Raw genomic sequence first — 12,130 nt, 5'->3', positions numbered from 1 at the left:
ATGAAAAAGCCAGGGAGGAGTTATTGTGACAGGTTAGGAACCAAAGTGTTGATCAGTGTTTCCCAGGGGACCCTAATTAGATGTTAGCTACATTAAATGTTTTTTCTTACTTGATTTAGCTAACATATTCATGCGTCACCTATTCCTCTCTGATTTAGAAGATACTGTTGCACAATCAAAATGCTGGCTTAGGCCTACACTAGCACTGGTATCAGGCTGTATTAGCTAGCTACGTTTTCTCTGACTCAGTAAATGTATTAGCTAGCTAGCCAGCTTACTTGCAATTAGCATTAGCAGCTAACACAATTTATTTTAGCCAGAACTTGCTAATAAAAGACAAACTAGCTGTTTGCAGACAGTGAGATACACAAACTAATAGTGTAATTATAGAACGCTTGTGGATTTATATTAAGAAGCAAAGTGGAAAGCAGCATCGTTGTCAACCAGTGGAGGCTCCTCAGAGGAGGAAGGGGAGGACCATCATCCTCAGTGAATTTCATAAAAATTAAAATGGTAAAACATTGAAAAAGTAATCCTTTTTAGATAAAACTCTACTAAATATATTCACGTCACCAAATAATTGATTAAAACACACTGTTTTGCAATGAAGGTCTACACTAGCCTCAACAGCACTCTGTATGGTAGCACCATGGTGTAGCCGGAGGACAGCTACAGTGAGGGAAAAAAAGTATTTGATCCCCTGCTGATTTTGTACGTTTGCCCACTGACAAAGAAATGATTAGTCTATAATTTTAATGGTAGGTTTATTTGAACAGTGAGAGACAGAATAGCAACAAAAAAATCCAGAAAAACGCATGTCAAAAATGTTATAAATTGATTTGCATTTTAATGAGGGAAATAAGTATTTGACCCCCTCTCAATCAGAAAGATTTCTGGCTCCCAAGTGTTTTTTTATACAGGTAACGAGCTGAGATTAGGAGCACACTCTTAAAGGGAGTGTCCACAGAAGCAATCAATCACCAAACTCTCCACCATGGCCAAGACCAAAGAGCTCTCCAAGGATGTCAGGGACAAGACTGTAGACCTACACAAGGCTGGAATGGGCTACAAGACCATCGCCAAGCAGCTTGGTGAGAAGGTGACAACAGTTGGTGCGATTATTCGCAAATGGAAGAAACACAAAAGACGTGTCAATCTCCCTCGGCCTGGGGCTCTATGCAAGATCTCACCTCGTGGGGGTTGCAATGATCATGAGAACGGTGAGGAATCAGCCCAGAACTACACGGGAGGATCTTGTCAATGATCTCAAGGCAGCTGGGACCATAGTCACCAAGAAAACAATTGGTAACACACTACGCCGTGAAGGACTGAAATCCTGCAGCGCCCGCAAGGTCCCCCTGCTCAAGAAAGCACATATACATGCCCATCTGAAGTTTGCCAATGAACTTCTGAATGATTCAGAGGAGAACTGGGTGAAAGTGTTGTGGTCAGATGAGACCAAAATGGAGCTCTTTGGCATCAACTCAACTCGCCGTGTTTGGAAGAGGAGGAATGCTGCCTATGACCCCAAGAACACCATCCCCACCGTCAAACATGGAGGTGGAAACATTAGGCTTTGGGGGTGTTTTTCTGCTAAGGAGACTGGACAACTTCACCACAACAAAGGGACGATGGACGGGGCCATGTACCGTCAATTCTTGGGTGAGAACCTCCTTCCCTCAGCCAGGGCATTGAAAATGGGTCGTGGATGGGTATTCCAGCATGACAATGACCCAAAACACACGGCCAAGGCAACAAAGGAGTGGCTCAAGAAGAAGCACGTTAAGGTCCTGGAGTGGCCTAGCCAGTCTCCAGACCTTAATCCCATAGAAAATCTGTGGAGGGAGCTGAAGGTTCGAGTTGCCAAACGTCAGCCTCGAAACCTTAATGACTTGGAGAAGATCTGCAAAGAGGAGTGGGACAAAATCCCTCCTGAGATGTGTGCAAACCTGGTGGCCAACTACAAGAAACGTCTGACCTCTGTGATTGCCAACAAGGGTTTTGCCACCAAGTACTAAGTCATGTTTTGCAGAGGGGTCAAATAGAGGGGGGGGGGGGGGGGGGGATAGCTATGCACGCTCAAGTTTTCTGTATTTTTGTCTTATTTTTGTTTGTTTTCTCAATAAAAATATTTTGCATCTTCAAAGTGGTAGGAATGTTGTGTAAATCAAATGATACAAACCCCCCAAAAATCCATTTTAATTCCAGGTTGTAAGTCAGCAAAATAGGAAAAATGCCAAGGGTGGTGAATACTTTCGCAAGCCACTGTATACAGTAAGTGAATTTGTCCCAATACTTTTGTGTCCTAAAATAGGGGGGAAGGGGGACTATGTACAAAAAGTGCTGTAATCTCTAAACGGTTCACCCGATATGGATAAAAAATACCCTCAAATTAAAACTGACATTTCATAGTCGTTTGTATCATTTCAAATCTAAGTGCTGGAGTGCAGAGACAAAGCAACAAAAAATGTGTCATTATCCCAATACTTTTGGAGCTCACTGGATCTTACACCTTCAGTGCAGTGTTTCCGCAGCAGTCATTTGGCTCTGGCGTTGCGCCATGGCAACATCATTGCCGCCACAACAAAAATATATGGAACATTAAAGGCACACTTTTATGTTCCACTTTGAAGATGCTAGAATAGTCCAGATTTACTTTTCCTCTGTAAACAAAACGACTAATGAATAGAAAAATCTGACAACCCCATAATAAAATCGTATCTATTTACCTAGTCGGCTTGTTGTTGAGCGTTCTATGCGAGATGATAAATATTCCTCTCAAGGTGCATTCAAGTTGCAGGTGCCATAGGGAGGGAAACATGCATGCTGACAATCAAGGCACAACAATTCATAATGCAATTGTGGGGAAAACAGCGGTTTCAATGGCCTTTGTTAAAAAGAGGGGGATCCCAGCTTTGTATTTATTGTGGATCCCTTCCTAGGGTCCAGCAAACATTAAGGCAGTAATATACATTATAATACAATTTTTAAACAAGGTGTAATCTGATTTTACTGCTTACGTGAGTAACTTGATGTGTAGCCATGTAGCCATGGCTCTGTGTAGTAATGTGTGCCTCCCATAGTCTGTTCTGGACTTGGGGACTGTGAAGAGACCTCTGGTGGCATGTCTTGTGGGGTATGTATGGGTGTCCGAGCTGTGGCTAGTAGTTTAGACAGCTCGGTGCATTCAACATGTCAATACCTCTTACAAAAACAAGTAGTGATGAAGGCAATCTCTTCTCTACTTTGAACCATGAGAGATTGACATGGATATTATTAATGTTAGCTCTAAGTGTACATTTAAGGGCCAGCCATGCTGCCCTATTCTGGGTCAGTTGTAATTTTCCCAAGTCCCTCTTTGTGGCACCTGACCACACAACTGGGAAGAAGTCCAGGTGCGACAAAACTAGGGCCTGTAGGGCCTGCCTTGTTGATATTGTTGTTAACAAGCAGAGGAGCGCTTTATTATGGACAGACCTCTCCCCATCTTAGCTACTGTTGCATCAATGTGTTTTGACCATAACAGTTTACAATCCAGGGTTACTCCAAGCAGTTTAGTCTCCTCAATTTGCTCAATTTCCACATTATTCATTACAATATTTAGTTGAGGTTTAGGGTTTAGTGAATGATTTGTCCCAAATACAATGCTTTTAGTGTTTTGACAAACGTATTTCTTGCCACCCATTCTGAAACTGACTGCAGCTCTTTAAGTGTTGCAATGATTTCACACGCTGTAGTAGATGACGTGTATAGTGTTGAGTCATCCGCATACATAGACACACAGGCTTTACTCAGAGCCAGTGGCAGGTCATTAGTAATGATTGAAAAAAGTAAAGGGCCTAGACAGCTGCCCTGGGGAATGCTTGATTCTACCTGGATTATGTTGGAGAGGCTAGCATTAAAGAACACCATATGTGTTATGTTAGACTGGTAACGTCTGTTTTAACGTCTGTTGTTAATCTAGTTACTGTAAAATAGAATTGTATCTGGTCAAACACAATTTTTTCCCCCAGAAGTATACTTAGGGTTGGTAACAGGCTGATTGGTCGGCTATTTGAGCCAGTAAAGGGTGCTTTACTGTTCTTGGGTAGCAGAATGACTTTTGCTTCCCTCCAGGCCTGAGGGCATACACTTAGATTGAAGAGATGGCAGATAGGAGTGGTAATATTGTTTGCTATCATCCTCAGTAATTTTCCATCCAAGTTGTCAGACCCCAGTGGCTTGTCATTGTTGATAGACAACAATAATTGTTTCAAATCTTCCACACTCACTTTACGGAATTCAAAATTACAATGCTTGTCTTTTCATAATTTGGTCAGTTATACTTGGATTGGTTCGGTGTTTGTTGCTGGCATGTCATGCCTATTTGCTAATCTTGCCAAGGAAAAAATCATTAAAGTAGTTGGCAATATCAGTGGGTTTTGTAATGAATGAGCCATCTGATTCAATGAATGATGGAGCTGAGTTTGCCTTTTTGCCCAACATTTTCATTTAAGGTGCTCCAAAGCGTTTTACTATTATTCTTTATATCATTTATCTTTGTTTCATAGTATAGTTTATTTTTGTTCTATTTAGTCACATGATTTCTCAATTTGCAGTAGGTTTGCCAATCGGTTTGCCAACCCTCTCAACCATAACACTTTTCAATTCCTTATCAATCCACGGGGATTTAACAGTTTTTAGTCATTTTCTTAATGGGTGCCTGCATTTTAGTAACTGGAGTAAGCAATTTCATAAATGTGTCAAGTGCAGTGTCTGGTGGCTCCTAATTACACACCACAGACAAGCAAATATTCTTTACATCATCAACATAGGAATCACTACAAAAACTCTTGTAGGACCTCTTATACACAATATTAGGTCCAGTCTTTGGAACTAGGTTTTCCTAGATATGGCTACCATATTGTGATCACTACATCCAATGGATTTGGATACTGCTTTACAGCAGGTTTCTGCAGCATTAGTAAAGATGTGATCAAGCTTTCCATGCCTACTTTATTTATTTCTCAACTCCTAAATATGCAAAAAAAATTAACCCTGAGTTTTTAGCAGCGAGATGGTTAGCATGTTACTGCTCAACTATTTGCAGTGAGTGAATAGGGGAGAGTGGGGCTAAATGTAAGACGGGTCAATTGTAGGGTGACTTGGGGTAAAACGCACCCTACCTTAAATAATTTTGGGGGAGTGACTTAACTTGTGATGAGACAGATTACATTTTTTGTTCAGTAAGAGTATTGGCAACCAGGAATGTGTTGGGGGAAAAAATTGTGACATGAAGCTGACTAGGTGAAAAATCTGTCGATTTGCCCTTGAGCAAGGCACTTAACCCTAATTGCTCCTGTAAGTCACTCTGGATAAGAGCGTCTGATAAATGACTAAAATATAAATGTAAGTGGTTTCTGTGAGAAGTACAGGCAGGGGGCGTGTTACCCTAACAGGTAGACCTATATTATAGATTTACTGCGTTTATGTAAGTTCATCAATAAGATGCTAATTAGTTAAATAATCACATTTGGGATCTAGCTAATGATTAGCTCAATAGGGTAAATGCAGGTAGGCACCCCATGCTTCAGCCCATTTATTTATAGCCACTATGCTGCTATCAGTTGTGCTACAGGTGATAATGCTTATTGCTAATAGCAGACCTGATATACAGTTGAAGTCGGAAGTTTACATACACCTTAGCCAAATACATTTAAACTCAGTTTTTCACAATTCCTGACATTTAATCCTAGTAAAAATTCCCTGTCTTAGGTCAGTTAGGATCACCACTTTATTTTAAGAATGTGAAAAGTCAGAGTAATTGTAGAGAGAATGATTTATTTCAGCTTTTATTTCTTTCATCACATTCCCAGTGGGTCAGAAGTTTACATACACTCAATTAGTATTTGGTAGCATTGCCTTTAAATTGTTTAACTTGGGTCAAACGTTTCGGGTAGCCTTCCACAAGCTTCCCACAATAAGTTGGGTGAATTTTGGCCCATTCCTCCTGACAGAGCTGGTGTAACTGAGTCAGGTTTGTAGGCCTCCTTGCTCGCACACGCTTTTTCAGTTCTGCCCACAAATGTTCTATAGGATTGAGGTCAGGGCTTTGTGATGGCCACTCCAATACCTTAACTTTGTTGTCCTTAAGCCATTTTGCCACAACTTTGGAAGTATGCTTGGGGTCATTGTCCATTTGGAAGACCCATTTGTGACCAAGCTTTAACTTCCTGACTGATGTCTTGAGATGTTGCTTCAATATATCCACATAATCTTCCTTCCTCATGATGCCATCTATTTTGTGAAGTGCACCAGTCCCTCCTGCAGCAAAGCACCCCCACAGCATGATGCTGCCACCCCCGTGCTTCACGGTTGGGATGGTGTTCTTTGGCTTGCAAGCATTCCCCTTTTCCTTGCTGAGCGGCCTTTCAGGTTATGTCGATATAGGACTTGTTTTACTGTGGATATGGATACTTTTGTACCTGTTTCCTCCAGCATCTTCACAAGGTCCTTTGCTGTTGTTCTGGGATTGATTTTTGCACTTTTCGCACCAATGTACGTTCATCTCTAGGAGACAGAACGCGTCTCCTTCCTGAGCGGTATGGCAGCTGCGTGGTCCCATGGTGTTTATACTTGCGTACTATTGTTTGTACAGGTGAACATGGTATCTTCAGGCGTTTAGAAATTGCTCCCAAGGATGAACCAGACTTGTGGAGGTCTACAATTTTTTTCTGAGGTCTTGGCTGATTTCTTTTGTTTTTCCCATGATGTCAAGCAAAGAGGCACTGAGTTTGAAGGTAGGCCTTGAAATACATCCACAGGTACACCTTCAATTGACTCAAATGATGTCAATCAGAAGCTTCTAAAGCCATGACATCATTTTCTGGAATTTTCCAAGCTGTTTAAAGGCACAGTCAACTTAGTGTATGTAAACGTCTGACCCACTGGAATTGTGATACAGTGAATTATAAGTGAAATAATCTGTCTGTAAACATTGTTGGAAAAATAACTTGTGTCATGCACAAAGTAGATGTCCTAACCGACTTGCCAAAACTATAGTTTGTTAACAAGAAATATGTGGAGTGGTTGAAAAACGAGTTTCAATGACTCCAACCTAAGTGTATGTAAACTTCCGACTTCAACTGTATATGCATGGTCCATTATGTAGAAATAATTTAAACAAATAAAAATTATATTTTAGATGGTGGCAGCATCATTTTATTTTCATTCAATTTGGAGTGGAATGTCATTTTAAAAAGTCACCAGAACTGAGCTTCTCATTCCTTCTACATACAAATTATTCAGTGGCCCTGGTCAGGGCCGGACTACTGCATTTGGTAATCCGGCCCTGGGCTATACAAAGACTAAACCCCTAATGAAATACAGGAAGCAACAGTATAGCTCGAAAGCTGGAAGATGATTGGATATAGTCATTTTGGAATACCTTGACCTTTTGACCTCTGTCTGTTTACAGACCTTGTGGAGGCCAAGCTGGTGGGCATCCTGGACATCCTGGATGAAGAGAACCGTCTACCTCAGCCCAGCGACCAGCACTTTGCAGAGACCGTACACAACAAGCACAAGAACCACTTCCGACTGACCGTGAGTATTTACTTTAACCAGGAATCATGTCCTTTTTGTGTGTTATAGGCTGTGCATGTGTGTGCGTTTTTAGCAGTTGTAATGTCAGTCGTGTGTTTTCTTTCTTTGTTAAGCCATTGGAATAGGTCATGCTTCAGTGGTTGTATTTGTGTTTCACTTATTTAAAATGGATGATGTGTGTGTGTGTGTGATGCGTCCCTCAGGTGCCTAGGAAATCCAAGCTGCAAGTCCACAGGAATGTGAGGGATGACGAGGGATTCATCGTCAGACACTTTGCAGGAGCAGTGTGCTATGAGACGGTACGTTGAGGTTCACACACAATGACTCAGCAGGATGTCTGAAGGCAAAAAACAACATCACACCTTTTTTATGATTTTATCAGGTGTATTTATGTTATCCACAATGTCCTTGTGGTAGGCCTATACTGCAGCATCTTCAACCAAACATTCTCCTGCTTTGAAATCTGCACATAACCCAGCAGGTGGAACTCAAAGCATGTTTTTTAATATGAATGACCCACTTATCTTCCAAACAGAGTAGCCTTTTTGTGAACGGGGTACTTCTGCATCTTCAAGGTTCTACATTTTCTCTGAATTGCAGACCAAGTTTGTGGAGAAGAACAATGACGCGCTGCACATGTCCCTGGAGTGCCTGGTGAGTGAGTCTAAAGACCGGTTTATCCGGGAGCTCTTTGAGAACTCCAACAACACCAAGGATGCCAAACAGAAGGCCGGCAAACTCAGCTTCATCAGCGTCGGCAACAAATTCAAGGTGAGGACGAATGTTAATCCCAAGCCTTTTATTACCACACTTTATTATTGCGCTGCTCAACATGGTAGGCATCCCAAATGGCACCCTATTCTATACAGTGGGGAGAACAAGTATTTGATACACTGCCGATTTTGCAGGTTTTCCTACTTACAAAGCATGTAGAGGTCTGTCATTTTTATCATAGGTACACTTCAACTGTGAGAGACGGAATCTAAAACAAAAATCCAGAAAATCACATTGTATGATTTTTAAGTAATTAATTTGCATTTTATTGCATGACATAAGTATTTGATACATCAGAAAAGCAGAACTTAATATTTGGTACAGAAACCTTTGTTTGCAATTACAGAGATCATATGTTTCCTGTAGGTCTTGACCAGGTTTGCACACACTGCAGCAGGGATTTTGGCCCACTCCTCCATACAGACCTTCTCCAGATCCTTCAGGTTTCGGGGCTGTCACTGGGCAATACGGACTTTCAGCTCCCTCCAAAGATTTTCTATTGGGTTCAGGTCTGGAGACTGGCTAGGCCACTCCAGGACCTTGAGATGCTTCTTACGGAGCCACTCCTTAGTTGCCCTGGCTGTGTGTTTCGGGTCGTTGTCATGCTGGACGAACCAGCCACGACCCATCTTCAATGCTCTTACTGAGGGAAGGAGGTTGTTGGCCAAGATCTCGCGATACATGGCCCCATCCATCCTCCCCTCAATATGGTGCAGTCGTCCTGTCCCCTTTGCAGAAAAGCATCCCCAAAGAATGATGTTTCCACCTCCATGCTTCACGGTTGGGATGGTGTTCTTGGGGTTGTACTCATCCTTCTTCTTCCTCCAAACACGGCGAGTGGACCAAAGAGCTCTATTTTTGTCTCATCAGACCACATGACCTTCTCCCATTCCTCCTCTGGATCATCCAGATGGTCATTGGCAAACTTCAGACGGGCCTGGACATGCGCTGGCTTGAGCAGGGGGACCTTGCGTGCGCTGCAGGATTTTAAATCCATGACGGCGTAGTGTTATACTAATGGTTTTCTTTGAGACTGTGGTCCCAGCTCTCTTCAGGTCATTGACCAGGTCCTGCCGTGTAGTTCTGGGCTGATCCCTCACCTTCCTCATGATCATTGATGCCCCACGAGGTGAGATCTTGCATGGAGCCCCAGACCGAGGGTGATTGACCGTCATCTTGAACTTCTTCCATTTTCTAATAATTGCGCCAACAGTTGTTGCCTTCTCACCAAGCTGCTTGCCTATTGTCCTGAAGCCCATCCCAGCCTTGTGCAGGTCTACAATTTTATCCCTGATGTCCTTACACAGCTCTCTGGTCTTGGCCATTGTGGAGAGGTTGGAGTCTGTTTGATTGAGTGTGTGGACAGGTGTCTTTTATACAGGTAATGAGTTCAAACAGGTGCAGTTAATACAGGTAATGACTGGAGAACAGGAGGGTTTCTTAAAGAAAAACTAACAGGTCTGTGAGAGCCGGAATTCTTACTGGTTGGTAGGTGATCAAATACTTATGTCATGCAATAAAATGCAAATTAATTACTTAAAAATCATACAATGTGTTTTTCTGGATTTTTGTTTTAGATTCCGTCTCTCACAGTTGAAGTGTACCTATGATAAAAATTACAGACCTCTACATGCTTTGTCAGTAGGAAAACCTGCAAAATTGGCAGTGTATCAAATATTTTTTCTCCCCACTGTAAATAGTGCACTACTTTTGACCAGGGCCCATAGGGCTCTGGTCAAAAGTAATGCACTATGTAGGGAATAGGATGCTATTTGGGACGCAACCACCGTTCCCTATGTTCAAGTATGTTAATCCTGTGTTTTATAGGCAAAACAGTAGCATCAATGCTATATGTTTACTTTATGGTCGTAACAGTGATGTCCTTCCTTACTCTATGCTAAGTTATATTGATCCTGTAAGAAGTGTTGTTGTTGTTGTTATTATTAAGTGAAATATTTAGTCATGTTAATAAGAAGTTATTGTTAGCTGTCATGGAACTACACTGCACCTAGACCATGGAGAGAAGCAGAAAAGTTAGAATACAAGAGAGTTACAAAAAGTTATTACAATTTTAGAGGTAATTTGAACCGGGTTCTCGGTTGCATAATGTGTTTTGAAGGTGTTGTCTGATTGAATCTACCTTTCGTTTAGTTTCCGCAGAGTTCATGTTCTCTCTGTATCCTGTTACCTGTGGTGTTCTAATGCCTCTCCCTCCCACTGTTCCTCCTCCCTTTCTGTTCTGTTCTTCATTCCTCCTCCCTCTGTCTCCTTTCCATATCCCCCCATCATAGCTGTGATTTAAAGTTCAGAAGGTGTGTAGAGAGAGGGAGAAATACTGACAGGAAAAGCAGAAACGTAGGGGGGGTAAAATCAGTCGTGATGACTCGTAGAATCAGCCAGGGAAATAAGGTAACTCGTCTTGTGCTGTTGTGTGTTACGAATCCCCACAATGCATCAGTGAATAATGCAGTGAACGGCCTGATGTTCTCCAGCTAACCGCTTCCAGCCACCCCCTGTCCCCTCTCTCCCCAGTCTTGTCTCTGTGCTGCCTCCCTCCACAGTTTGTCCCTTGCACCACAACATGCATACTTTGAATCTGAATTCAGCTCACAGCAAACACTTGCTAATGATATCTGGATGTTGGCAGCTTTCAATTCCAATTAATTTAGATGTTATCCATATCAGTATCGACAGTGTACAGTAGTGTCAATATTTTGCAACTTGTTATAGACCACAGCGAGATCCATAGCTTGTAGGATCAGATCAATCTTTACTGACAGGATCAATGACCATCGATCAATTGCCCTAAAGTCCAATTACCGTGCTACGATACCACGTAAAAATTCTGACAAGTACAATAAATACAAGACTTATGTGCATGCCAGTTGGCAGCTGCACCCAATATGACTGCCTGCCAGGCACCTACTGTAAATATTATGGAGCTACTGTAAATAAGGCAGCTACTGTAGAAATAGTGATATAGATCATAAGTCTTTGAGCTTGACTAAGGCCTGATCAGTGATGCAGCGTTTAGTACCCGTCTGTTCTCAGAGTTACAAGGTGAGATAGGAAGCGTTTTCAGCTGATCATTTGCGATGTGATATCCTGCCGGGTGAATATTAATGTCCCAGTGGTGGTCCCTAGACCAATCAGTCTGTTAAACACAGCTCTTTGCAGACTAGGGTTGCAAAATTCCAGTAACTTTCTCAAAATTCCCAGGTTTTCCAGAAATCCTGGTTGGACAGTTCCTGAAATCAGGGGGGAATTCGAACTGGGATTTCTGGAAAACCTGGACATGTTGGGAAGGTTACAGGGGTTTTGCAACAAGAGCTCTAGAACAGTGACAGAGAGGGGCCAACAAGCGGTTATCTGTCTGTCTGTCTGTCTGTCTGTCTGTCTGTCTGTCTGTCTGCCATCCCACAATGCACAGTTAGTTGGCTACCATGCATTCCTCCGTCTGTGTCTGTCCCTCTGTTCCTGTGGTCCTATCAGTGTTGTATTTAGGCCTGTTTGCATGAATTACATTAAAACGGAATCTCTTTTGTTTTAGTTTCAATGCGCTTCAACCATAAATGTGTGCCCTTCACGGCTGTACTGTTGCTTAAGTAGCTGTTGATTTGAGTTTTGGACAGGCGCGCTGGAGGCAGAAAGAGACTAGACAGGTCTGTAAAGTCTGTCTGTATCACTAAACAAAGGTTTTCTTTTCTTCTTTTACATCAACAGACCCAGCTGAACATTCTACTGGAGAAGCTTCGCAGCACGGTTAGTATTT

General features: G+C 42.2%; 1 protein-coding gene across 4 annotated transcripts in view; it reads left to right on the top strand.

Annotated features, from left to right (window-relative positions):
* Positions 1–12,130, top strand: part of LOC311106863 (unconventional myosin-VI-like) — a 118,476-nt gene that overhangs the window by 68,161 nt on the left and 38,185 nt on the right. For all 4 annotated transcript variants that reach the window (XM_084149247.1, XM_084149246.1, XM_084149245.1 and 1 more), the window contains exons 16-19: positions 7,457–7,584; positions 7,788–7,883; positions 8,185–8,355; positions 12,082–12,120. In XM_084149247.1, coding sequence (XP_084005373.1) covers positions 7,457–7,584; positions 7,788–7,883; positions 8,185–8,355; positions 12,082–12,120 — 434 coding nt within the window. The remainder of the gene's footprint in view (positions 1–7,456; positions 7,585–7,787; positions 7,884–8,184; positions 8,356–12,081; positions 12,121–12,130) is intronic.

The sequence above is a fragment of the Coregonus lavaretus genome (assembly GCF_964263955.1).
Source record: "Coregonus lavaretus genome assembly, chromosome: 31".
Lineage (NCBI taxonomy): Eukaryota > Metazoa > Chordata > Actinopteri > Salmoniformes > Salmonidae > Coregonus > Coregonus lavaretus.
Note: the sequence above shows the minus strand (reverse complement) of the source record. Positions and strands in the feature narration are given on the sequence as shown.